The sequence below is a fragment of the Trichoderma gamsii genome, assembly GCF_001481775.2.
Source record: "Trichoderma gamsii strain T6085 chromosome Unknown Scaffold_16.2, whole genome shotgun sequence".
NCBI classification, from domain to species: domain Eukaryota; kingdom Fungi; phylum Ascomycota; class Sordariomycetes; order Hypocreales; family Hypocreaceae; genus Trichoderma; species Trichoderma gamsii.
Genome location: NW_020171353.1, coordinates 536,986 through 563,404, shown reverse-complemented (window position 1 = coordinate 563,404; position 26,419 = coordinate 536,986). Strand labels below are relative to the sequence as shown.

General features: G+C 50.9%; 11 protein-coding genes across 11 annotated transcripts; 4 read left to right on the top strand and 7 right to left on the bottom strand.

The window, feature by feature from the left end:
- Positions 1-160: 160 nt before the first annotated feature.
- Positions 161-1,107, bottom strand: TGAM01_v205339 (hypothetical protein; the record flags this gene model as incomplete). The annotated part of the gene is made up of 2 exons (XM_018807770.2): positions 161-775; positions 907-1,107. The coding sequence occupies 2 exons, from the start codon at positions 1,105-1,107 to the stop codon at positions 161-163; spliced, it is 816 nt and encodes a 271-aa protein (XP_018658958.2).
- A 1,481-nt stretch (positions 1,108-2,588) lies between these two features.
- TGAM01_v205338 (hypothetical protein) lies at positions 2,589-3,200 on the top strand (the record flags this gene model as incomplete). Its single annotated transcript, XM_018807769.1, has 1 exon — positions 2,589-3,200. The coding sequence occupies one exon, from the start codon at positions 2,589-2,591 to the stop codon at positions 3,198-3,200; it is 612 nt and encodes a 203-aa protein (XP_018658957.1).
- Positions 3,201-3,622: 422 nt separating this feature from the next.
- On the bottom strand, positions 3,623-4,851 carry TGAM01_v205337 (hypothetical protein; the record flags this gene model as incomplete). The annotated part of the gene is made up of 2 exons (XM_018807768.1): positions 3,623-4,648; positions 4,732-4,851. 2 exons carry the CDS (start codon positions 4,849-4,851, stop codon positions 3,623-3,625), a joined length of 1,146 nt encoding a protein of 381 aa, XP_018658956.1.
- An 870-nt stretch (positions 4,852-5,721) lies between these two features.
- TGAM01_v205336 (hypothetical protein) lies at positions 5,722-7,598 on the bottom strand (the record flags this gene model as incomplete). Its single annotated transcript, XM_018807767.2, has 3 exons — positions 5,722-7,248; positions 7,306-7,407; positions 7,476-7,598. 3 exons carry the CDS (start codon positions 7,596-7,598, stop codon positions 5,722-5,724), a joined length of 1,752 nt encoding a protein of 583 aa, XP_018658955.2.
- An 813-nt stretch (positions 7,599-8,411) lies between these two features.
- Positions 8,412-9,060, bottom strand: TGAM01_v205335 (transcription elongation factor B, polypeptide 1; the record flags this gene model as incomplete). The annotated part of the gene is made up of 3 exons (XM_018807766.1): positions 8,412-8,433; positions 8,490-8,630; positions 8,858-9,060. 3 exons carry the CDS (start codon positions 9,058-9,060, stop codon positions 8,412-8,414), a joined length of 366 nt encoding a protein of 121 aa, XP_018658954.1.
- Positions 9,061-9,824: 764 nt separating this feature from the next.
- Positions 9,825-10,769, top strand: TGAM01_v205333 (rho family, other; the record flags this gene model as incomplete). Its single annotated transcript, XM_018807765.1, has 3 exons — positions 9,825-10,067; positions 10,135-10,338; positions 10,407-10,769. 3 exons carry the CDS (start codon positions 9,825-9,827, stop codon positions 10,767-10,769), a joined length of 810 nt encoding a protein of 269 aa, XP_018658953.1.
- Positions 10,770-11,642: 873 nt separating this feature from the next.
- TGAM01_v205334 (hypothetical protein) lies at positions 11,643-12,120 on the bottom strand (the record flags this gene model as incomplete). The annotated part of the gene is made up of 3 exons (XM_018807764.1): positions 11,643-11,786; positions 11,874-11,936; positions 12,028-12,120. 3 exons carry the CDS (start codon positions 12,118-12,120, stop codon positions 11,643-11,645), a joined length of 300 nt encoding a protein of 99 aa, XP_018658952.1.
- Positions 12,121-12,901: 781 nt separating this feature from the next.
- TGAM01_v205332 (hypothetical protein) lies at positions 12,902-20,000 on the bottom strand (the record flags this gene model as incomplete). Its single annotated transcript, XM_018807763.1, has 3 exons — positions 12,902-15,265; positions 15,331-19,382; positions 19,439-20,000. The coding sequence occupies 3 exons, from the start codon at positions 19,998-20,000 to the stop codon at positions 12,902-12,904; spliced, it is 6,978 nt and encodes a 2,325-aa protein (XP_018658951.1).
- Positions 20,001-20,403: 403 nt separating this feature from the next.
- On the top strand, positions 20,404-21,594 carry TGAM01_v205331 (deoxyhypusine synthase; the record flags this gene model as incomplete). Its single annotated transcript, XM_018807762.1, has 3 exons — positions 20,404-20,622; positions 20,684-21,463; positions 21,529-21,594. The coding sequence occupies 3 exons, from the start codon at positions 20,404-20,406 to the stop codon at positions 21,592-21,594; spliced, it is 1,065 nt and encodes a 354-aa protein (XP_018658950.1).
- A 191-nt stretch (positions 21,595-21,785) lies between these two features.
- On the bottom strand, positions 21,786-22,775 carry TGAM01_v205330 (hypothetical protein; the record flags this gene model as incomplete). The annotated part of the gene is made up of 2 exons (XM_018807761.1): positions 21,786-22,448; positions 22,503-22,775. 2 exons carry the CDS (start codon positions 22,773-22,775, stop codon positions 21,786-21,788), a joined length of 936 nt encoding a protein of 311 aa, XP_018658949.1.
- Positions 22,776-23,693: 918 nt separating this feature from the next.
- TGAM01_v205329 (oxidoreductase) lies at positions 23,694-24,993 on the top strand (the record flags this gene model as incomplete). Its single annotated transcript, XM_018807760.1, has 3 exons — positions 23,694-23,757; positions 23,829-24,266; positions 24,320-24,993. The coding sequence occupies 3 exons, from the start codon at positions 23,694-23,696 to the stop codon at positions 24,991-24,993; spliced, it is 1,176 nt and encodes a 391-aa protein (XP_018658948.1).
- Between the last annotated feature and the right edge of the window lie 1,426 nt (positions 24,994-26,419).

The window sequence follows — 26,419 nt, the reverse complement described above, 5'->3', positions numbered from 1 at the left end:
ATATTGAATTGACCGCACATAGCTTCATTTCTTGTACCTCTAATTTATACGTTGTTCTAGTCAATCTCGTCAATTCTAACATTGGGTATCATAAAATTCACAACTCCAACAAGCCGCTTTTCGGCACTCTCTTTCCGTCTTTGAATCCAAAAGAGTATTCTTAAGTAGGAATGAAATGCTTAGAGTCCTCCTCTTGCTGCGCAAACGACTGCGAAAAGGCTGCCAAGCCAATGATAATGCCAACCGCCATAACAAGCACCGAGATGACGGACCAGATAACACCCCAGCACTGCGACGAGCCGCCATACCGCTTCGCAAAGACGCTCGCATCCGACTCATTCACCTTCCTCAGGATCAAGTCGTCGCAGATATCCCACACGCTGTACAGCGAGCTCATGACGCCGATAAACAGCACCACGAAGCGCAGCGCCTCAGCATGGACGATGAACCAGCAGGCCACCAGCAGCCCGACGGCGAGCAGGACCGTCAAGATGGTCAGCCAGTCGCGTTTCCCCCACCACAGCGTCAGCAGGAAACACACGCCCAGGACGATGGAGGCGACTTTGCTGGCGACGATGTCGAAGCCGCACATGGTGAGCAGGGCGCCGATGATGGAGGAGCCGAGATAGCCCGCGGGGAGGGTGATGGCGCTGATGCCGCCGGAGAGGTGGGTGACGCCGCCTTCATGGGGGTCGAGGGAGATGGACTTGACGCGGCCGCCGGTGAGGATGGCGGTGATGGCGTGGCCAAATTCGTGGAAGGCGATGACGAGCATCTGCGGGTGTTAGTCGTGATATGCATCATGGTGTTTTACCAGTGTGTAAGTGTGTAAGTGTGTAAGTGTATATGAGAGAGATGTTCATTGTAAGTGTATATGAAGCAAATTGAGATTTGACTTGGGATTACCTTGAATGGCCACAGAATCATGCGCAGATACGGCACATTCCAGAGAATGGCAATGGCCACGACGTAGCCGCCAATGACGCCCAACGTGACGGCCTGAGTGTGCGTGGGATGCTGGAGATTTCGAGGGATGAGAGGCTGGTGTTGAGCATCTTGAGGAATAAATAGGTGGGAAGCGCTTTCAAGAGGCTGCCACGGCGCCATTTTGGAGGAGGTTTCTCTTTTTGTTATGAATTTGTTTTTGTAGGTGGTGATTTGCTGATGCTGGATTTAGACTTGAAACAAGCTTAGGTCTAACGATCGTCGTTGCTGCATGAGCTGGTCACGCAATCTCAAAGAGAGAGAGGAAACCGCACACAGAGGAACAGATGTTCGTAGAGCAAGATAGCAAACAAACAAAAAAAAAAGGACAGGTTGATAGCAAAAAGTTGTAGGTGATACGAAATCAAAGTCAACATCGAATTCCAAAGCTGTTGACGCGGCATGTGAGCTGCAAGTGGGCCCGTGGCGTGGCTGAGGCGCGATGCAACGCACATCAATCTTCAGCAGATGCGGCTTTGTGGCTTTTTGGCTTATAGATACGAGAAGAGCCGGCCCTCCTACGACTTGTTTATTTTTAGGTGATCGACAGGGCGTGTTTTGCCACTGTCACAGCCACTGTTAATGCTTGGCTTGGGTGCTTGGCCTTGTATGCGGGGTACGTATACTTGTACTTGAACTCACTGTCCGGGCATGCGGCTGGTTTATCACGAGATAATCGCCTGTTTCGATTTATTGTTGATATCTCGCATGAGCGATCTGATGTATCTTGGAGTTTAGATGCCGACTATGAAGTAATAACACAAGGCAGGGCGAGTTGAAAGAACTACCTTGTTGACTTGTGTAGCATCTGAAATCCATATCCAAGAAAAACTTATAAGTATGAAGACGTAGTGAGAGCAGGTTTTTAAATGAGCATTTCCAACGTAGACACAGTTTTTTTTTTTCTTTTTTAAAGAGAAACAACTGTCCACTTCGTCGGCATTTGAATAGCAGATTCTGGGACTGAACCGGCACTTACAATGCTTTCTCACCATGCAAATCTCGTCTTCAATGTAAGTCAATTAAATCTTATTCATTGGGAATCGAAACCCTTGAATCTATCTCAAAGTATGGTAAGACTTTACATCTTGACTTTACAATGCAATGATCGTACGGGTGTCATAGATTTTACGTTATAACAACAAATACGCTTACATGGAAATCTGAAATTTGTAAGTCGTGATGTTTACACCTACACAGATTGACCTCACACCGATGCAGCCCACTTGGAGAGTAGCCCTCAATCTTCCATGTTCTCTTTTTATTTTATTTTTACTCTTTTTTGCCTGAGCACATCTCTTCAACTGATTAACAATACTCCTTCTGCGTACCAAATGCTTTTTATCAGGCCGCGAACTGAATCGTCATAATGCTGATAGAAAAAATTGTACGGCCCCACCCGGCCCCATCGCCTGAATAAACTTTTAACGATCAGCACCGGACCGGATTCAGCATCTCGAGCTTGTCAATGGCTTTCAGCTCTCATATTTGGTATACATTTTTTTTTTTGTTAAACATCGTTGTATTATCCGCTTGGTCATCTACATTGGATAAGAACAAACACATCTTAAACATAAAAAAAGGCAAAGAAGAAAAAGGGGGGGATGCCAGTCGACTTTGACAAACAAGCTTACTGGCACGACCGCTTCTCTACCGAGACCTCCTTCGAATGGCTCCTCAGTTCTGCCGAATTCATCTCCATCATCAAGCCCATTCTCACAAACCTTGAACCCTCATCAGCCCGAATCCTCCACATCGGCTCCGGAACCAGCGACTTACAAAACTACTTTCGCCATCTCGGCTTTCTGGACGTCACAAATGTCGATTATGAGCCTCTAGCTACGGAAAGAGGCCGAGAGCTGGAGAAGCAAGCCTTTGGAGACGTAAAGATGAAGTATGCCGTGGCAGATGCTACCGATTTGAAGCTCTCAGCTGATAATCATGATGAAGAGTGCAAATTCGATCTCGTGGTTGACAAGAGCACCGTCGACGCAATCTCCTGTGGCGGAGGAGAGCAAGTTCGACGTATGGCGAGTTGTGTTGAGGAGCATCTTGCACCAGGTGCTGTGTGGATCTCAATGAGTTACTCTGCGTATCGTTTTGACATTGAAGGGTTGCCGTTCAATGTCGAGGTTCTGGCAAAAGTGCCTACGCCGAAGAACAAAGCGACGGATCCGGATATATTTCACTGGTGTTATCTGTTGCGACCAAAGTGAAGAAGGCACATATACCTCAGAACCAGAATCAGCTCTCTACATCTAAACAAAAAAGAGAGAGCGAGTGACAAGGTGGCTTGAGGACTCATCAAACAACTTTGACTGCAAAACAACAAGTATGGCCCCATATATGATACAAGATGACTTGGAACTTGGACTTCAACAAGGTTAAGCTTCTCGAAGAGTCTGTTAGCCGACTACCTTTTGGAAAGGAAACATAGGTATAGTGTATATTTGTATGTAAGTCAAATGTTGGAACTATATCTCTAGGGGCAGGTAAAAAGCCCATTACGCCTCGTTTATCAGGAAACAATCTATTCTTCATTTATTGTACCGTTCTATATCTCATTTGCATGATGCCGCGCCTATATGATGCACATAAATTAAAACCAACTCCCTTGTCCCAAAAAGCCAACCCTTTTTTACTCTGCAGTATCCATCCGTCTCCCACGGTACCTTTCAATCTTCCGCCTTGCAATCACCTCAATCTGCATCCATCGCTTCGTCAAAAGTGCCCTTTGATCTTCCAAACCAACTTTTAAAGCATCAACCTCCCGTAACCGCTTTGCAACAATGTCATTCAAATACTCATTCAGCAACTTTACCAGATACTCGTCAATTCGGCTTTGAACATCATGTCCCTTTTCCTCATCGTTCAGAAATCGCTTAAATTCCTTGGTCGTGCAGCAAAGTAGCCTCAAAACCGCCTGCGTACGGCGAAACTCCTCGGTCGCTTCTCCCAAGGGATACTCTCCCAGTAAATCTTGCTTTTCGAGGTCCGCCTTTTGGCTCGCGCTCAGCTTGGGCAATATCACATCGTCAATGTAGACATCGTCTGATGGATTCTCATCAGGAATGAAGCCATACTCGAGCAGGTTGTAGTCGTTTGAGTGGCTACTGTACGAGATATACAACTCCTCGCCCTTTTCGTAATTGCTATCCGCAACGATGTGGTATCCTTCTGGAGAGTAATACACCCTACACCCAACGTCCGCATGGTTAAACAAATCGGCCACAGGGATCAAGGCCAGCCTATCTTCCCAGGGATACTTCAACGTCTCGGGAGTCTCATTGTAAAAAGTCCGAGTGTTGACAACCAGCCATGCATACGTGTACTCATCATATGGAACGCCCGGAAACGCCTTGTTGAAACCACTCCAATCACCCTGGAACGCCTTCTCCCGTTTGGAGAGAAGATTTCTAGGCTCAAGAGGCAAAAGATCCTTCAGCTCTCTCGGCCACAACATCGGCATGCCTACTTCAAAATCACTCATCCTCGGCAGCACAGCCTTCCAAGGCACCGCATTGGCGCTCTTATCAAGAGTCAAGTCCGCCGCAAGCAGTGCCTGGATGGTCGTCTTCGCGGGCAATCTCTCGCGTACACTCGACGGAATTGAGTCCAAGCAGCGCAACGCCCCAGGAGGCACCTTCAAGACTTCCTCTCCAGCCTATATTGGCACGAATATTAGAACCTGTTTTCCCCCCAAAGGGCCACATCCAATCCTACATAGCGGGCCCCAATTTACTGTACCTCAATCTTTCGCGTGGTTAGAATCCCTGTGCCTCGACCGGGAATCTTGCTCGGCTGTATCGCGTCAATTACTACACCTTGGGCCTTGGCCCATGTCATGAGATTCTGCAGGTGCCCCATGTCTACTCCGCAAAAAAAAATGAGAGAATAATTTGCTTTATACGTCACAAGAATAAAATTTAGTTGGGCATAACTTTCGATTCATCGAGAGAACAGAAGAAGAAGAAGAAGAGAAAAGGGTTAGTTTTGCCCGTAAATGAGATGACACAGCGGGTGCAACGACAAAGAACCCCCTTTAACCCCCAGTTGTTAAGGCATCATTGTAGAATCCCGGTGTTTTGGCGCACAAGGCAAGCATATCCGGTTAACCGGATAATTTTTAGTGTTTTTCTGCCACTCCATTCCGCCGCCTGTTTTGCAATTCTGCCATTGCCGTAAAGAGGCATGAGCCAAATTGGCGGCCATGGTGGCTTCGTCTATTGGCATCCCTAGCTGAGGATAGGATGGCCGTCACGGAAATTCGTTTGGCCGGGAGTCCAAGCTTCAACGCCGATTACTAAGATATTGTTACTAATTGTTTATAACAACATTGAAGCCGCATCTGCGTGTTTACGTCCATCAATTTAATCTACATGAGGCGCATGGGCCATGAGGAAACATTGCCGTCTGTGGATTTCTATTCGTTCATGGTGGACGCATGCATTAATTGCTATCCACAAATCTTCGCGGAACATGCGTGCTTATTGCTGCAGAGTTCGATATGTAAGACCACCTGCATTAGCACATCCAGATACGGAGTACATACTCCGTGCCTGGAGTGGGTAAACAAACACCAAAGCCTCCTATCCCCACAACCAGCTTTCTGGTAAACATTGGCGACCCTTGCTTAGACGAGATGCCAGTTTGATCATGTACTTGCTCTTTCCTGTCTTTGGGCTTGTCCGGCAATGAGGGATAATAACGAATGGCCCTCTTCAGGCCCACCGTCTCTCAATATCCTCTTCCTCTACCGTAAAAGCCTCCTCTTCCATCTCCTCTACCCCTACCACCGCCTCTGCCGTCACCTCTGCCGCCTCCTCTACCCCTTCCCCTTCCCCTTCCGTCATAGCCCCCTCTGTCACCGCGCCCCTCGAGTTGTGTATTCACCGGCCCCTGAGCCTTCCGCTGCTGTCTTTCCTCGGCACTAGCATCCCACAAGTTCTCAATACCCAAGAGCTCGCAAAAGGCCGCGGTCTGGGGGCTTGTATACTCATCGGGCTGCTTGTGAACAATCTCTGGCGTGCCGGGAACATATGGAGGCGCCGTCTGCTCAAAGTTCTCTGGCACGTCCAGCTTCCCCTTTTGCACAATATTCTCCTCAACCCACGCCCTTTCTGCTTCAATCAGGGGAATGTACTTCTCTTCGCCTAAATCCTCAGACACTTTGGCCGTAGGATCGCCAAAAGTCTGGAATTTGTGGAAAGCACGGGTAATCGCTAACCACTCGGCATCATACTGAAGTCGATATCTAGGACCAGAGCTTTGAGGTGGATATGCAGATAGTTGCTCCTTCTTGAACGGCTGAACCTCGCATAGCTGAAGAAAATGTCGTTGTGGCAGACACTTGTCTAATGACAAAAACCGGACTTGTTTGTTTTCAATACCTGAAGGGACTGGCTGGCCTGGTATGCGCTTCACCTTTTCTGTAGGCCGAGCAAATGATGCAGGCAGCTGAGCTCTCAAGTCGTCAGGAACTTCCCCGGTAGCGCCCTCAGTATCTTTAGCATTGCTTTCGGTATCTCCTGTAGTCGCTTCTTTGGTAGTATTCTCAGCATCCTCATCGTCCATGTCCAAGTCAATTTCATCCGGGTTGTCCTGGACGGGGGGCGCAGCATCAACGGCTTTGTCTGCTTGAGGTTGGGTAACCTCAGTGGCATTTGGTGCATCATCGTATTTTTTGATAGCGGCAAATTTGACATGTAAATGTGCAGAGAACCAGTAAGGTGGCCTTAGACGATCCATGACATACTCAGCAGCCACACTGCCAAGAGACCCATCCATAGATTCGCGTCTCAGAAAGGGCTTTCGTCTGAATAGTTCGTCGAGGTTGCCGTGTGTCTCTACCTGGCGCGGCCAGTCGTGGCTTAGGCCGACATCAACTTGCGTCTGCATCAATAGCAGCTTCCGGACATCGATCTCTCTAACAGAGTAGAACGATTTGATATCCAGGTGATTGAAAGGGAGCCGTTCATGATGTGGCTTGCGATAGTTCATACCCCTCCATATTCCAGACATGCCTGCTATGCGGATAGGACCCAGCCGTAGAACGTTGGCAGCTCCGAGATAGTAAATGTTGGGAGCCACCCAGCCACCATAGTAGAGCTCCCAGGAATGTGAAGCAGCTTCGTGATTGCCGCCAATAAAGATGGTCAGATATGGGGCCTGCTTTCTCCCAGCGTAGTAATCGTGAAAGCCGCCAATTTTGCGATACTTGATGGGACACGACATGACTGTCAAGTCAGCCGCATTGCGCACAGCCTGGGTAGATTAGCAGCCTGTACCAACTGGATACAACCAATCTTTATGATGATTTACCTGGAAGTCACCTCCAATGATGAGCAGGTCGACGCCATCCCAGCCGCGCTCCTGGGCAGACTGCTTGACGGAAGCATATATCGCGTCGAGCGCGCCATGGCCCTGAAAATACAGTCAATTTCCGCTGTTGGAAAAGATGGTAAGGATAAATGTAGCGCAGAAAGACTTACACAGCCCTCTACAGCAATTCGAACGCCCTGCGATTCGAAGGCACCTGATGCCATTTTCCTCGTCGTAGGATATCTGAGGTAGTGTCGGAAAAGAGTGACGAAAGGCCGGGGCTTAGCGCGCATCGGCGTCCACTAACAGAGCACTGGCTGCAATATACGGCCACTGCAAAAGACAGCTGTCCAAACGCTCACCTAAGTATCTGTAGGTGGATGCGGCCAAATGTACTCTTTGAAACGGCAATGCTGAAACCAGCAGCCAATTTTTCATTCATTCAGGGATGTTGTTGAGTCATAGTTTTGACATTGACTCACAGATGACGGATGTGACACCGTTGCTGCAGCTTAGGAAGGACGCCACTGCAGCTTCATGCAACTCCTACGGTAGGAACACTATGAAGTGCCTTAACGCCGAATTTACAGATGCTTCAACAGTATGCTGTAAGAAATAGACTGGTTAACGTAGCGTGGACGTGTTTGACATTTTTACTTTGCAGTTCAAGCAAGTCTAACTAACACTGCTCGAAGCTCTTATAAGGCGGAAGATTGAACTGGCTAGCCTACAAGAGGCAATCCAATCATTTACAAAGCTACGAATCATTTGGCAAAGCATGTGCCCCTCAGAAAAAAGCGAGATCTCAACGGGAGAACTGTGAGTCAAGCAGAGTGAGAGGGAAGCTATCAATCTACCACTTCTAATAGACGTTCAACCCACGGAGGAGTAACAGAGAAGAACGTATATGCTGAAATGGAGGTCGGAGAGATGGTCGTCACAATGAACTGAAAGAAAAAGAGAGAGAGAAAAAGCTGCTGAAGTCATCATTCTTTAGTATTAAGGCGAGGAAATATTGCTTTCCTCTTCTATTTCTGCAATCGGTGTGGTATCATATCTTCGTGTCATAATCTGTCTGGATAGAAACATTCCATGGCTGTGCGGTATCATTTCGTGCTCATATTGGCCCTGTGAAAAACGTGTGAGATTAAAAGTGCCAATAGCTCGACTCCCACATGGCTTACTGATCCAAGCCCAGGTAATCGGCTGCGGCCAACAGCTCGAGACAAAGCTCGACAGGAATGTCCATGTCGGGCACGTCCTCGCTGTCCTTGTAACGATACCAGTAATGGAAGTACTCAACCACCTTGTCAAGCACCAAGCCGCTATTATGTGGTCAGCCAGCTCAAACACCGTTATAGCAAGGCCGTTGTCAAGACAATTCTCGGTCAGTTCAAGTGTAGTGCAAAATCAACCAGACCGGCCTGTCAGCCTCGCCCGAGACATGAGAGTCTGGTAGAGACAGCGGCGTTCTGTCAAAGAAATGCTCACGGAATTGTCGTCATCCCTTGCAGCGCATGCCACGGCCACAAAATACATGGTCGTTTCTCACCTCATCTCTTGGAACACACATCTCGCGTCCTTGGCCTCGGCGAATTGACTCCTCGGGTCCAGCATGCCCTTGATGATCGGGCTGATCTTGGCCGCCTCCCGCAGCACGACAAACTCGAAGCCGTCTCCGGAGACAAGTGTCACATATTTGCTGGGGGCTGAAGGATCAGCGTCATCCCCGGAAGCTGAATAAAGTCTCTTCATTTTGCGGCGAGAGAAGTCGACCTCTGAGGGTAAAAGAAGAAGAGAGAATTTTGCACGAAAAAAAGCTTTATACGCAACGCACAAGAATCTCCACCTGCAGTTCGTGCACGCGTTTTAGCCCGGGAGAATTTTCGCAGACGGCTAATGCACGGACCATCTTCGGAGCCGGAACAACCCGCCCTAGCCACCGCCAGTTGGCGCCCCAGCCACTCGCCAGGGCCGTCACGTCAGTGCGCCGGGGCTGCACCGCCCCCGTTGCCCCGCCAACTGTTTACTCAGCTCTTTGGGCTCGGTTTCCCAGTTCCCCGTCTGATAACCAGCTGCAGCAACCGTCGTGTCCCACCAACTCGTCTCGTTGCCCGGAGCGAACAGCAACAGCAGCCTAGCCCGTCCAAGTACAACATCGTCATCCCCCCAGCCTCTGTGTCCTGCCGACTTCCAAACCTTCAGCTTCGGGGGCTGCGCTACGGTTTCTGCTGCTCGCCGCATCGAAATCCACACCGCCGCAGACTGTTTTTGTGTATCTTTTTTTCTTTTTCATCCTTTCTTCATCCTTCTTACACCGCATTGTTCCCTTACTTGCAGCGACCCTGCCGAGCCGCAACCGTCGATTTTCTTTGTTTTCTGCTGCGGTGCCCACTCCTATTCTTTGTTGAGTAGGATCAGCATTCCTGCCGGCGAACGAGACCGCATTGCATTGTCCGCCCGAGACACGCTCGCCTGCCGCGCTCTCTGCAGCATCTGCTCGGAACGTCGTTTCCACCATGGCGGCGTACCAGAACCGCAACTCGCAGTATGCGACGGGGAGCAACGAGAAGCGCGCCCAGCGCACCCGCTCCAGCGAGGGAACTGTCAGTACAACCATGAGCTCATCGTCAGGCCGCGAATCAGCAGCGACTCACGTAACGGAGGCCCCGACATATTCGAAGAAAATTGTCGTTGTAGGAGACGGAGGATGCGGCAAGACATGTCTGCTCATCAGCTACAGCCAGGGCTATTTTCCAGAGGTAAGCAGCGCCCAGCCGCAGCGGTCCCTCGTTAAGCGTCCAGATACTGAAGCGACCCCTTTGGTAGAAATATGTTCCTACCGTGTTCGAGAACTACATCACCTACCCGACGCACCCGCCCACGGGCAAGACCGTAGAGCTCGCTCTATGGGACACCGCCGGCCAAGAAGAGTACGACCGCCTCCGTCCGCTGTCGTACCCCGAAACCGATCTCATCTTTGTGTGCTTCGCCATCGACTGCCCCAACTCACTGGACAATGTCATGGATAAGGTACATTGGAGGGCTCCACCCCCTGAATCCAGTCATGTCGATTTGCCGTTTGCTAACCCCGACCACAGTGGTACCCCGAAGTTCTGCATTTCTGCCCTTACACCCCCCTCATCCTGGTCGGCCTCAAATCAGATCTCCGGCACAAAAAATCTTGTATCGACATGCTGAAGACCCAGGGCCTCACGCCCGTCACCGCAGAGCAGGGAATGGCCGTTGCCAAGAAGATGGGAGCCGGGTATATGGAATGCAGCAGTAAGGAAATGCGGGGCGTCGACGAGATCTTTGAACGGGCCATTCTGACTGTCGTGGCCAACGACCGGAGGAACTTGGAGACACCCACTGCAATGGCAGTGTCCGCTGGCGATGGAAAGACACAAGCTCCGGTAGTAGGAGGCCTTAAGAGGAAGAAGAGAAAGTGCAATTTCCTTTAAAGCGGTCACGCGAGAGCCTACACGCTCGTCCTTTCTGCACTGGCGGCAGAAGGGCAGTCAGGGGTCGTCGAGGTGGACTTGTGGGCGCGGAGCGGATGCGGACGCAGATACGGCAATTCTCATGACCATTAGACGATCTTTTACGACGATTTGCGCCTATAACGAACGACGTCCAACGGCTAATGGTCCCACGACTTCCCACGATTTCAGACGACAACGCTTGGAGATGGGAGACGAGCTGCTGGTGCACCTCGCTCTTTCGAAGGAGAGGTAGTAGAGCCTGGTATATATAAGCGGAAATCCGCGTGGTTGATTTTAACATATTCGAGCCGGCCTCTTTTTTTGGATTTGCGCTTTAGGTCCTACTAGCCTTGACGCATGAAAGGGGAGGGGTGGATATGGAAACCACAAACTTTCAACGCAACTAGGAAACGGGTGGTGACTTTTTTGCGGACTTGTGTGGTCTTTTTTAGTGCTTTATTATTACTATTGTCTTCTTTTTCCTTTGTCTCGCTTTTTCTATCCACTTTGCGTTTTTTCTCTTATGTAGCATGATACTGTTGAGTTCAATCAGGCTTGGGATTGGGGACATTAAAAAATCATCATATTCACCCTACCGACTGTCTCTCCTTTCTGCCCCCTTCTGTCTTTATATATTTCTTTTCCTCTCCGATCTAGCGGTCGCGCTGTAGCGATAGTGTACATTTATGCGTTGCGTACGTAGATTGGCTAGAGTACTCGGCAGTTTGGGGTATCTTGTTCGCCTACGTGCGTGTAGTAGCAATAGTATAATCTTTCGTTTTGTTTGTATGAAGCGTGCCTTTCCCCCCCTCTCTCTTCCATATTGGGTATCATATAATAGGTATCATAATTTCATTCATGTCGTGTCTCTTCTTCTTCGGCTTGTGTTTCGTCGCCTTGGTGTTCTGCTGCTGCTTTGCTGCCGTCTTCGTCCTTGGCCATGACGTTTTCGAATTGTGACCAGAGAGCCTCTACGGAAGAAAATTCATTGCCGACCTAAGAAAACTTTGAGCCTTTATTTCGTCGTTTCTCTTTCGGGGCGTTGCATTCCGGGCGTTTTCATGCGGAGGAAAGGAAACGTACAGCAATGACTGCTTCGAGCGATCGGTTCAATTTATTTATGCTGGAGAGGACTTGTTCGAAGCTCTAAGCATTGTATATCACAAAGATTAGCTCCTGATATACCTAGATTGGTCTGCATATGATTTGGGGAGAGGAGACAAGAGGATTCTCATACTTCGGCAATGTCCCCAATGAGGACTTCTCGCTGCTGTTCGAAATATGCTCTGCTGCTGTTGTTTGAGCCGCTGGCGGTGTTGCGTGCGTCCATTGCGGAGAGGCAAAAGCTACTTTTCAGATGCCTTGAATTTTGTTTGTTGCCTTTGAAAGTAGCTCGGAATAGAAGAAGTATTTGGTATGATGCATGCAGCACAAGTAGTTGGAGTTGCGCGCGACGCGCCGGAAGCTATCTGGACGTAAAGCCTAGCTGCAGCTGCTAGTTTAAACATCTAGCAGCTGATAGCCCCACTACAGAATCAACTTAGTAGGCACTGAGCACTTCAACATGCCTCGACCAGCTACCTACCTCACAATAGTATTCACAATTTCACAATTTCACAACTCACACTTTTAATAATATTCATACATCCTTATATATACATATATATAAGCTAAGCTTCATAATCAAGATAAACAGTATCATACCAAGGACACGTCCAAAACGAAGAAAGCAAACAATTACTTGCATTTTGTAAAAGACAGCTGATAACAACACAAGAACAGCCGAAAACAAAACCGCACTATACACAAGCAACTTCGCCGGTCCTTTGCCCCTTTCCCTCCTCGAGTTGCAGTCTTTTGTGGGGGTTTTTCCCCGCCCATAAACGCTTCCATTCAACCAACCCAAATGAATGCCTTTGTGTGTCTTTTTTCCCCTTCAGTCCCCATCTATAGAACGTGGCAAAATTCGTATATGAATATGAAAAAAGAGATGCATATAAAAAAATTTGGGAGAGAAACCAAGTGTAATCAGGCAAATACATAATTGAAGCGAGAACAAGTATAATACTATATTGCTGTTCCTCCCATTGACCCTTTAAGAAAGAACTTGCTCATCGCGCATATCTGCTGTCTGGCGGCGGCCGGTCATAACCTCTGTTCATTATATCACGCGGGTCTCTCGGATCTCTTGGGTCCCGCGGGTCCCTTGGATCTCTATGATCTCTCGGGTCTCTTGCATCCCGAAGCTGCATGTCTCTTGGATCTGGCGCTGGATAGCCATGCATTTGTGACTGGGCAGGTGGCGGCCCTCTGTCATAGACACTGGGGGTGTAGCTTCGGCCCGGCGGAGGCTCTCGGAGATCTCGCGGAGGCGGCGGGCCCGGCGTTGATGCGTATCGCGAGTATGGCTGTGGAGCGGAGGGCAGCGGTTCTCGAGTAGCTGGTGGGTACCTAGATTGCATTCCGTGCTGCTGCGGCAAGCCAGAAGCACCTTGTCCGTATATTGAAGGAGGTCCGCGTTCATCTCTCAGATGCTGTTGCGGCGGTGGAGGTGCCGTTGACCATGTTGGTCCCGGAGTTCCTGGCTTTGTTGAAGGATGCTGAGATCCCCAAGCCTGCTGCGAGTGCGGTGGGGGGGCCTGTGATGCTTTCGGAGGCTGAGTTGGCCAGCTGTTGCTTTGTTGCCGAACATCAGAAGGCTGTGCTTGGTGGCCAGACGATGGCCAAGCGTTATCGCGGCTGCTCGGAAGAATCTCGCGGCTCCTAGACGACGAGTGAACAGCGTATGGTTGCGCCGGCGGTGAGGTAAGATGCGTCGGCTGAGAAGCTCCTCCATATGCGGTAGGATAGCCTGTCTGAGACTGGTATTGAGCTTGAGCTGGCTGTGCAGGTGGCGGATATCGATGCGATGTTTGAGGAGAATTCGTCCCACTCGCTGGATGGCTCTGCGGATACCCATGAGATCGGTAGTAATCAATATCCACAGCCGAATCAGATGGCATGCTTCGATGTCCACCCATATGTTGCGAAGAAGCTGATGAGGCGGGATAAGGAGGCTTGAGAGATGGCATGGCTGATGCTCCGCCAGATGGCGTCCGCGAGTAGGGAGAATAGTGCGCGTCTGTTTCTCGACGAACTGGGGCGCCCTGTGGAAGCCCGGATGCTGGCGGAGGCGGCCTGCCGATACCCTGAGAGGGTGGTGTCGACGACGGTACAGGCGTATGGCTCTTGGTGACCTCGGCAACCCGCTTAGGGGGCGGAGGATCATCGTTCAAGAGAGACATAATGTTGGACTTTCTAGGTTCAGGTGGCCGTACCGGCGTGTGAGGAGACATTGAAGAAGCATTGGGTGGCGGTGCAGCTGCGCCATAAGGCTCATGCGGAGGTCCTGAAGGCATCCTTGGCTGAGGAGTTTGGGTTGGTCGAGAAGACGGAGGCGCCAATGGCGGTGACTGCACTGCTACAGGTTCCGAAAGCAACGGCCTCATCGGCTGCTGCGATACAGGAGCAGGGTACGGTTGAGGAGCAATAGCACGAGAGGGCTCTTGAGATGGCGCCCTTGTTAGTGAGAAGGGCTCGCGAGGGCCTCCGCCATGGCTGAGCTGCTGGCGATGGGTGTAAGGGTCGTAACGGTGTTGGAGTGGTGCCTCGGGCTCTTGTTTCATTCTCATCGACTGCTGTTCTGCTTGTCGGAGGTCTCTCTCTCTTTCCCTTTCTATTTCCATTTCTCTTTCTCGAATGAGCTGCTGCTGCTGCTGCTGCTGCTGTTGTTGCTGGTGATGCTGATGCTGATGTTGGTGGTGGAGCTGTTGCTGTTGCTGTTGCTGCATTTGCTGCTCTCTATACCGCTTCTCTGCATTTATCCGATCAAGCTGAGCAGTGCGCTCACGCTCAACAATAGCCTCAGGGTGCGATGGCTGAAGCGGCTGTGCCACAGAGAGTGGGCGTGGATCTCGAAGCTCCGGAACCTGGCTGACAGAAGACTTTTGCGGCAGCGGCACTCGCTGAGATTGCGCGGGATCGCGTTCTCTCTCTGGGAAGCCGAAATGTGGCAGCTGTTGATGCATGGAACGCGCGCTCGGAGATATGGCCTGTTGTGTCCCTTGAGGCACTGGGTGGGCTGGTACAGCAAGAGGGATTTGGTTAGGCTGCGCGAGGGGAGCCTGGGCCGGAGCCTGGGCAATAGGTACACCATAAGTAGAGATATGCTGCTGCTGCCTCAGTGGCTGAGGAGGTGTAGGCTCAACTTTGGGCTGCGGTAGATCCACGTGAGGGTCGACCGCTCCAGGAGCAACCGCAATAGGTCGTGATGTGCCAGGCGCAGTGCTTTCGAACCTCCTACCACGGCCACCACTACTGAGGACAGGGGGGTCAGGTCTCTTTTCACCCCTGGCTCGCTTCGCATCAGCCTCCTGGGCAATTACCTCCCACTCGGGTTTCCCTGAATCTTTCTGCCGAACGTAATAATTCTTGACCTATATTGATTTACTGTATTAGCAAATCTATCGCTCGCGATATATCATTAGGGGGGGAAACATACCATAACGGTTGTTTTGGATTGCATATACTTGGCAATTGCAGACCAATCGGTACCAAATGCTCTTAATAAATGCGGGAAGTCATTAGCTTCCGAAACACTCCAATAGCTCGATGCTGCTTGTGACGCTGCCTTTCGCTCAGGAATGGGCTGCTGTAAGTTGAAAGTGGTAATAGATGAAGGAGGGGGTGGGGGCGGTTCAGGCCGAAGCGATGGAGCCGCCATAACTTCGTTGATAGAAGTAACGGCAGGCTTCGGTCTGTCCATTAGTTGCGGCTGTGGCACAACAAATGGCGGTTGAATACCTGCAGGCAGCGGTTGTTCGAACTGTACCGGCAAGCGATGAGGGTCGGAGAGAGGGTGAGGAGCTGGCAGGAATTCTGCGGCCACTGGGCGGGATTCGCCTCGGCCTCTTCCCTTTCCTGTCCCGGAGCTGGGGCCCGGCGCTGCCGCGAGAACTTGGTTTGGCTTGGACGCTTTGGCATCTTTGTCTTTTTCTTTGTCCTTGTCCTTGTCCTTGTCCTTGTCTTTGTCTCTTGGCTTTCTCCTTTTCCGGCCGTCCACCTTTTCTGGCTGGTCGCCCTTGGCAGCAGCAGATGCTCCGCGTCGCCCAGGAGTAGCAGCAGGAGTGCTCTCGCCGTCCGTCGTAGGTTGCTCGAAGCCCCAGGTGGGAGCGGCAGCTCTTCGTGGCCTCCGCCTTTCCCCATTCTCTCCATTTTCTTGGGGCGTTTCCTCTGCTTCAGGCTCGCCGTTACCGAGCTCTGAAACCAGAGCGCTAGACCTCTGTTTGCCTCGCCCACCCTTCTTACGCCTCTTGGGTTGCTTCTTCAGCTTCTCCTTGAGGTTAAGCTCTCCCTTCATCAGGTAGTAATACTGAATGCAGGAGTGGAAGTCGCGGTTGGGAAGAACCTCTGCAATCTTGCCCCATTGCTTGGGAAGCTCTAGGTAACGCTTCTCAAAGAGCTGTGCCTCCTCTTGCGTGTAATTGTTAGAGGGAGGGAGTATGTGCCATGCTGAGACAAGCCTATCTGGAGGCGTATACCCTGATCGATCAATATACTGAACCTGTTGCTTCTCCAGATCGTCCCAGTACATGTCTGGAATAACAGCCTCCTTATCGCTGCGATATTTCTCCTGCTGGATTCGCAATTCTCGCTCTTTTCTCTCTTCGTCTTCTCGCATGGACGCCTGAAGCACACGCTCGAGATCGCGTTCTGTGGCAAATCTTCTACCTGTACCCCTCCCTTCTGGCTTCTGCTCAGGTGTCACAGTACCTGTAGTCTCAGAGGGGGCTGAAACAGAAAATTTATCTCGGCTTTTTGTCGCCACAGGATCATCCGACAAGGTGTACTTCAAGTACTGCATGTAGTTGTCTGCGTAGATCTGTTGCGCGTGCCGTTGCTCAGCCGATCTATCAAAGTGAATTTTTGCAAGATGCTCAGCAACAAAGTCGTCAATGATTGGGTCCGAATCCAGCGTTGCCAGAAAGTCTTTATCTCGATACCACACTGGACCTTGAAAGTCAGGCAGGCTATCGATGGGGGGCGTTGACATATATTGACGGACTGTCTCAGCGGCCGCGACAGCTTGAGCCTCCATATAGGCCTCATCTTCAGTTTCAGTCTCATCATCCTCATCTGGTATTTGAGATGGCGTGCTTGGAGCCTTAGGCTCCACTTCAGTTGGTTTCGCCGGACTGGGAGCCTCTTCGATAGGTGCCGGAGCCTGTTGAATGATCGGTTCGGTTTCAACTTCTTTGTCCTCTTGCATAGTAGGCTCATCTGCTGTAATTTCGGCTACAGGCTCAGGAACATCCTTGGGCTCGGGGGGCGAAATTGTAGGCTCGTTATCGATATCCATTTCTTCGGCCTTTGGCTGGACATCTTCTGCCTCTTGTGTGGCTGCTCCAATTTCAGGTTTCTCTTGATCTTCCTGAATTAATTTCTTCTCAAGTTGGTCACTGGCAGGCTCCTTTTCGTGATTGACCTCCTCAGTCTCCTTTGAGGGAAGAGGTTCGTCAGAAATAGCAGGCGTCTCTTCTGTTTGTACAGCGGCGGCCTCCACTTCCATTTTTTCGCTTTCGGGCTCATGGTTCTCCGGTATATCGCCCAGCATCTCGGACAGTCCTTCACCCTCGTTGAGTATCTGTACCATTGCTCCATGCGATAATCCCATAAAGCGCCTGATAACATCAACTGGCGTTTTTGGTCTTTGTAATTTGTTCAATTCAGCTTCAGTCTTGTTGATTTCCATGTCGAAATAGTCGCCCATATCTTCATCATCAGACTCGGGAGGTTCCTCTTGCGGAGTTTTCTTTGGAGGCAGAGCGAATCGCACGGCGCGCACTTTGAGTCGTCTATGTTTTTGTTCTGTGGCTGCTTCCGCAGAAGGTTTCGTATCCTCGGTCGTCTCATTCTCCTGAGGTTTAGAAGGTGAGTCTTGCTTAGGAAGCGCTTCCTGCTTCGGGGAAGTGGTAGAAGGGGCAGCAGGTTGCTCTGAGTTATCCAAAGGCTTTACCTCCAGGTCCATTGATTCAGGTGGCTCGTAGTCAACTGATTCCATTCTCTCGGGCTTCTCAGCTTCGGCATTTACATCAATATCGCTCGGTTTTTCGTCTTCGGTCCTTGTAGTTATCTCACCCGGCTCTTCGCTGTGATGGGCTCGCAGTCTACTATCTAGCCCAGAGTAAGAATCCGACTTTGCATCGCTACTACGCGGTCGCCTAGGTTCGGGCGGCTCGACTTGCGAGGGGTCCCGTTGTAATGGGATGGGCCGCTGCTGAGCAAAGCTTTGTGATCTCGTCACCTTTGGTGATTCTGGCGGCGGCGGCGGCTTCTTCAAGCTTGGGTTGATCCATTGTTTGCTAGACGGGCGGGTAACCTTGGGTTGCTGTTGAAGCCGGGGGCCTACAGGTGTCCCTATTGGAGGACTGTCGTGAGGTGCGCCGATTTTCGATGGCCCGGCGGGAGGCAATGGGATCTCCGGGGCTGTGGAAGCTGGTGCTGTGGAAGCTTGCCCTGCAGAAACTGGGCGTTCTCCAAATGCCCGTGGGGCCGTCGGTGGTGGTTTGGCTGTGACTATGCTGGGGGCAGCCTGCGCCTGTGCCTGCGCCTGCGTCGGTGTCTGCACCTCACCACCAGCACCTGAACTTGTACCCATAGCCGGAGCCCGGTTTGGCGCAGGCTCGAATGCCGGGGCTGAAGGTGTCACATGGAGAGGTGAGACGTCTTTGGCCTGCGCGGCAGACTCCTGGGCTGCCATCTTTGGGCGGAAAAGGTCTCCTCGGTCCCTATCGATATGAAGGTCACGACGCACATCAGCATCAGGATGTCTATCGTTCCGCTCGCGCTCGTCACGCTCACGAGCCCAGCGCCCCTCCTGAGAGCGGCTGCGCATGTAGCGGTCGCCGCGATCGTCGTACGGAACTCGGCCACGACCTCTTTCCATGCCCCAATCTCCTCTTCCACCTCTTCCTCGCCCACGGAATCCACCTCCTCGAGGAAATGGCAACACGCCAAACGGAGGCTCTGATGTTGAAGAGCCTGCCGAAGGAGGGCCACCATCACGGGAGCCACGTCGAGATCTGTCTGCATCTAGCCCTGGAGGTATATCCCGATCACGATCCCGGAAATCTCGTCCATCTCGCGTTGGCGATCGAGCTCTCCCGATTGGCGATCTGCGCAGCCTAAAGTCTCTCGAGTCGCGCCAGTCTCTGTCTCGCTCCCGGTCACGTTCTCGGCTTCTCTCGTCTCGATACCGGTCTCGAAAGTCGACATCTCGGTCTCTCCCCCGATCACGGCTATCGTCTCGTCCTCCCCATCCTCGTCCTCTACCACGCCCTCTTCCGCCTCTAAAGTCGCCGCCAAATCCGCCTCCTCTCGGCCCGACGGGCGCATCTATAAGAGCCTTGGGACCACGCGGCGGCTCTCTGCGCATCTGGTCTCCGAAAAGATCTCTGCCTGGCGGAAACGGTGCCGAATTCGTTCGCGCTTCTGCGGATGAGCGACGCCTATCGCCATCATTGTTGAAGTGCGGCGGTCGGTCAAAGCGATCCGCTGGGGATCGATCTCGAGGGGACCTAGACCGCCGATCCCCATCGTATCTTGAATACCTGGACGTCCTAGAACAATTGTTAACGTGAGTAACACGCCCCAGGCCGGTACTTGCAGAACTCTATCTTCGCTTCTGACAACGATGGGCGCGGCGCCAACCGCGGCCATCGACAATGCACCGTTTCGAGGCGGGTAGACGATTCCAGCGCGGTACGTACATGATGTGTGGCAGGCCAGTGTCGGATGAGACCCTGCAGATGTTCCGCAGGTCCCATCCAAGAGCAAATGGTGTCGCGAAACCAGAGCTGGAGATGGATTCGTGGCGTATCGAAGTCGGGCTTCTTTGTTGTTGGCCACGGGGAGTTCCAATGGGCTCAACGGTTCGGCTAACGTGCCCTCTGTACCCGAATCCAGCACAGGGGGTCCCGCGAAGTCGAATCCAATGGGCCAGAACCCTCCAAACAGCAAGAAATCAGGATGCAAAGCCCGGCCGACAATCCGACAATGTCTGGCCGCGACGCCGCAGACTATTCCAGGCGAATCGATGCAAATAGCCGTCGGGGGCTGGAAGGGTGAAGGAGCTGAAGATGTCGAGGTCCACCGTGAGACTTCAAAATACATCCAGATCGCGTGGCGCTTGGACAGGCCTAGCCTCTTTGCCGCGAGGCGCTAGTCCCTTCCGGGGGGTTCTGCTGTGATTGAGGCACCCCGGTTTTAGGCGGGGGCTTGGCGCTGTCGAGAAAAATTCGATTTGATGTTTCTGGCACTGCCGACAACAACTGCAATTGTGGGACTAGCCCCATTGCTGATGCATTTTTTCTTTAATTTTTGAGTAAATCCTTGGCGGATGAGGCTACCCGCGACCTGTGCAAATATAGAGAGAGGCGAAGAGTATTCCTATCGACCCTGAAGTTGAAAGGCCCTCTATAGAGATTAGAACATTTCATTATTAATTCATTTTATCTCGAGCATCCAAAGGACCTTGTCTCTTTAACATCTTGCGAAGATATCACATACCGTTAATATGGCTGACAGCGGCAGCTCAAATGCGCCTCCAGCCGAGGTCACCAATGCGGTTCTCGTCAAGTCTGAAGAAATGCCAAAGGACGCCCAAAAGGTAGAAGAACTTGATTTCAACAAACTAAAGGGGCCCATTACCGCAGAGGACTTATTTCTTGGCATGAGAAACATGGGATTTCAGGCAAGCTCAATGAGTGAGGCCATCAGGATCATCAACGACATGGTTAGTTAAAGAGAGGGCTTCAATACTGCTGACTTTGTATGGCTAACGGCCTTAAATCAAGAGAGCCTGGAGAGACCCTGAAACAGGAGACAAGACTACCATTTTCCTGGGATACACCTCAAACCTGATTTCATCCGGTCTGAGAGGCGTCTTTCGGTGGCTGGTGGAGCACAAGCATGTCTCAGCCATAGTGACCACAGCAGGAGGCGTTGAAGAAGATTTCATCAAGTGCCTCGGTGAAACATACATGAGCTCTTTCAGCGCAGATGGTGCAAGTCTTCGGAAAAAGGGTCTCAACCGTATCGGAAACCTCGTGGTGCCTAATGCAAACTACTGCGCCTTTGAGGACTGGGTGGTGCCCATCTTTGACAAGATGCTGGAGGAACAGGAAGCCAGCAAAGGAACAGAAGACGAGATTCACTGGACACCATCCAAGGTTATCCACCGGCTCGGTAAGGAGATCAATGATGAGCGCTCGGTATACTACTGGGCGTACAAGAACGACATTCCGGTCTTCTGCCCTGCCCTGACGGATGGCAGTCTAGGAGATATGCTTTACTTTCACACATTCAAAACCTCGCCGCAGCAGTTGCGCGTTGACCTCGTGGAAGATATCCGCCGCATCAACACCATCGCCGTACGAGCCAAGAGAGCAGGGATGATTATTCTGGGAGGAGGAGTGGTCAAGCACCATATTGCAAATGCATGCCTGATGAGAAACGGTGCGGAATCCGCCGTCTATATCAACACAGCCCAAGAATTCGACGGAAGTGACGCCGGTGCTCGTCCGGATGAGGCTGTTTCATGGGGCAAGATCAAGATTGGAGCAGATAATGTCAAGGTAAGCGCCTCCTCGTGTCTCTGGTCTTGCAATTCTAGGGATATAAGCTGACACGAAGCAAATAGGTGTACTTGGAAGCCACTGCTTGCTTCCCTTTTATTGTAGCGAACACATTTGCAAAAGATATTTAGACGTAGACATACACTCAGGATATCCCAAGACATTCTCGTTTATTCTTGCCGTATTGCTGGATATGCAGACTATACTCATACACAATCCCATTCGAATTGCTAAACGTTTTTGAGTTACAAAGGGTAAATTTGTAAACTCGCAGCGTTATGTCACCTGCAGCTATAGCGATTCTTTACTCTTCCGCATAGGGCTACGACTCACCAATCAGTTTCCTGAAGCTACTGAGCGCAGACGCCCAATCAGAAGCCCCTTCTCCCTCTGCCCAGACACCCACAGCCTCTATTCCCTCCAAGTCCTCCTTCATATGATCCTCACTTGTCGTTCCATCCAAGATGGTCGTTCCTTCAAGGCCCAATACCATGGAGTAAAACGCCGCAACTGCTCCCACTCCAGCCTTTTGTGCCACCTCTCGAACGGGGCTGCATTGAAGAAGATGCCTATTGGCGGATATTGTCCAAAATGATTGGAACACAATCTTCTGCTCGCGACAGAATGCCCTAAGCTCAGTCTCGTAACCAGTCCTATTATGGAACCGATTCTGCACAACGGCTGGCTTGACGCTCATGTCGTTGAATAAAGCCTGCAAGACGGGAAAGGTGGTGTTGGATATGCCGAGATTGCGAATCTTGTGCGGAGTGTACGTTTCGAGAGTCTTCCACACGGTTATAGTCTCTTGGATAGTGTCCATGGGGGAATGCAGCACGAGGCTGTCCAGGTATGCTTCTTGGCCATCGATCGTAAAGTTGGCGAGGGATGACTGCACAGACTGGTGAACTTTATCAGCCAGCGGGGCATTGAAGTCGTATGGAGCAATGTCACTCTGCCCCGCCGGCGAGGTAAATTTGGTCTGAATCTACAAATGCATGGTTTAGTCAAGTGTGCAAAAAAGACTTGTGGTTAAACATACGAATAGGTCCTCGCGTTTGATTATACCTTCACCTATAGCCCGTCGAACACCGGTGGCAACGCCACGTTCATCGTAATGCTTTGGCTGGGCTGCAGTGTCGATGCCCCGAAAGCCTGTTTTCAGAGCCAGATAGACTAGATCTGCGGTCTGGTCCTTCTTCCAGGCGGTGCCATAGACCAGCTTTGGAATCCGCGTGGAGGAGGATGATGATATCCCCAGAGGAAGATCTCGCGCAAGACGAGAGGCCTGCGCTCCAATAGATGGTCGAGCCATGATACTAGGATCGCTGACGGTGAGACTACATTGACAAAGATGCCATTCAGCAGAGCTGCATCACGATAAAGAAGGTGATAGATAAACAACTGCTATCGGCTTATCGGCCTGGAGCTGGTAGAATGTCAATCTCATGCACGCACTCAACAGCGGAGCTTGAGACGCGGGGAAATAGACGCTGTACATGTTACGAAGTCACGGCAGGCACATCAATGTCTTTAGTTCATACTGATTGCCACATTCCGTATAATATTGATGTCAAAAAATAAAAAATAATAAAGAGCTTATTTCTACCTTTGGCATCATTTTGAATCCTCGCCTTTTATAGACATTGACGTCAAGATTCCGCTTCACGGCCAAAGTTTCCTTATCAGCGATTTCACTTCACCATCCAGACATCGGTCACGACCTACGGATATACTGTCGGGAGAATGGACATGGAGAAATGACGCTGTTCTCTGAGCCTAATTGGATCGCATGTTGCAACCCCACCAAGCCGAATTCCTTTCCCCACCGCTAACGTAGCTTTTGCCATAATAACGAACCCAGCTGAGGAGAGGTTTCGAATTGGGTAATTTGTAAGCTATAGCGGACGCCGTTGTGTGGTCGACTGAGAGAGAAATAGTTGCCGCGGGGCAACTTTGTCCGCACGTTACGCAGTGGATAATGGAATGTCCTCCACCACTGGCGGCTGATTATTGGCGACGGCGTGGATCGAGCAGCTCGCAGTGGATCGCTTCGCCGTGGGCTTTTGAGTGACGGCGTACTTTGCAAACAATGGCCAAGAAAGTGCTAGATGATGCTAGTCAATATAAATATCTGTAGAGCCTCGCGCCCTTGACGCAAGCTCGTAGGAGAACTCTCAGTCGTAGCACATCCTTCCAACAAACTGCAATTGAACAAAACACCACACCCACAATGGCCGCAGGAAACCCTTATACCGTGAAATGGGGCATCATGGCCACCGGCGGAATTGCAGAGAGTCAGTATCTTGTCTTTCAATCTCAGTTCAGGGGAGCCCGCCCGTGCATTGAGCTAACACCAACATAACAGCATTCTGCAAGGATCTTCTGTGCGATCCCAAAGTTCGAGACGCTCATGATGTGCGCCACGAGATTGTTGCCGTCGCCTCCTCTAGCAGCAAGAAGAGGGCGGATGAGTTTCTCCAGACAATAGACGGTGCCTTTGACGCCAAGACATATGGATCCTATCCAGAGCTTGTCGCCGACCCCAATATCGACATCATCTACGTCGCAACACCTCACAGCCACCATTTCCAGAACGCCATGCTGGCGCTGGAAGCCGGCAAGCACGTCTTGTGCGAAAAGGCCTTCACCGTCACGGCCGCTCAGGCCAGAAAGCTCGTGGAGACGGCCAAGGCGAAGAATCTGTTCTTGATGGAGGCTGTGTGGACTCGATATTTCCCGCTGAGCATCCAGATTCGGAAGCGCATCACGTCGGGCGAGATTGGTACTGTCTACCGAACAATTGGTGAGTATATCGACTTGTGATTCAAAGGAGCTTACTTGCTTACTGGAATACAGGCGACTTGTCATTCAACTCGAATGCAACTGAAGGCAAGGGCCTCTCGTTTGATGATTCTCATCGCATGGTCAACGTTGATCTCGCAGGCGGCGCAATCCTCGACCTCGGCGTGTATCCCTTGACCTGGGTATTCCAAACACTGTACCACCTACAGCCGGAGCAAGACAAGGAGGCACCAACAGTGGTCGCCGCCAGCAACAAGTACACCACCGGTGCGGATGAAAACACGGCCATCATCTGCCAGTTCCCTCGACACAACTCCCTGGGCGTCGCCACAACCACCATGCGAGCACACTCCGACCCCGAGAACGACGCCGTCCCGGTCATCCGAATCCAGGGATCGGAGGGAGAAATTCAAGTCTTCTTCCCGGCTTACCGACCCGTCAAGTACAAGGTTGTGAAGAAGAACGGCGAGTCTCAGCTGGTCGACTGCCCCATCCCCGGGGACCCTGCACGCAATGGCTGGGGCCACGGCATGTTCTGGGAGGCAGACGAGTGTGCTCGATGCCTACGCGACGGCAAGAAGGAGAGCGCCACGCTGCCCTGGACGGAGAGCATTGTCATTATGGAGACGATGGAGGCGGCGCTGAAGCAGGGTGGGATTGAATACCCGGAGCTGATTACGACTGATGTGTATGATCCAAAGAGCCCGTTGAACACGGGAAACCAATAAACAGAGAAACAGAAATTCGGGAGAGTGGCCTGATGGTTACGGGAAATTAATAAGCCTGAAGTTGCCAGTAATTACGTAAATCAAGACAAATTATAATGAAGTGTGATTGACAGGGACAGTTACTGCAAGTGTACCTACCTAGGTATGCATAAGAACCTTGACTACGGTGGTGATGTATATGAGAAGTGACGGTGACAAGTATATGCTGCACACGAGCGCCACAAACGGTGAACATCATTACAGAATTGGAAGCTGCCATCTTCTTAAAAAGGAAAGACAGGAAAGCGGAGATTAACGAAAAGCAAAAAAAATAGCCCCCATATGTAAGACATAGACGGGCGAGCGAGTCAAGAACATGTTGCCATGATAGTGCCCTATTCCCTTACAGTACTCGGAAATCAATCAACATTCGGCATCAATCAATATCTCCTGCGGGCTTCACTCACCTATCCTGCTTACTTATACAGGCATCATTATCACATAATCCCTACTACCCGCAAGCAACCCGCAATCTACGAGTTGATGATAGACCTTATCCTTGGCTGTCATTCTCAAATATCCACAGAGCACTTTTGTCCTTCATCAGCCCAGGATCCATGGATGATGGCCCCCTCCGATCTGTACACGCCCTTAAAACCAGGGGGTCCCCCAATACCACCGAACAATACCACCTCAGCACGGCACGGCAATGGTCTAGGAAAAAAGGAAAAATAAAAGTTGTCAGCCAACAACAAGAGCAGCAAATCTCACGATGGAGCAAGGGGTCCATCGGGGCGTTCATCGAGTGTCAACAAAAAAAAAAACCCCCCTTGCACGCAGAAGAATACGACCTACACGGTATATCAAAACTGGCGGAAGATAAGCTTCAATCCCTTCCTCCCCACGCGATTTAGGCGCTTCCCGCCGCACGAAGCAACCGCTTGGGTTTTTTGCGCGTGGGACAACCAGTTTATATGCACACCCCATGGCTCTGCTTTTTTTTTTTTTTTTTCAAACGCCCTTTCTAACCGCTTAGCCTTTCTATCGTAGACTTTTTTTTTTTTTTTTTTTTTTTGACAGCCATGTCTGAGAAATGCAGTGAAACCACCAAATAGAGTGAGAATTTTCTCATCGCTGTTACAGACCAGCAATCTTCAAACTCAAACTCATCAATTTGTGAATGCATTACTAGTAGCTCCGGCTCTTACACAAGCCGCCACGGCCCGTTTTAGGGGAGAACCTAAAATCTCCCCCGGTTTCATCTAAAGAAAAAAAAAACTTGCACCTTCTATCTGATAACTCATCATAACACCAAAATCATCCATGCTCACACCGGATCTCGCTCAACATCTCACCCTCATTACTCATATACACAACAACGCCCCCAGTCAAAACTGCAGCCCACTTTCACACAAACCACCCACCACTTCACCAATTCAGTCAGAAA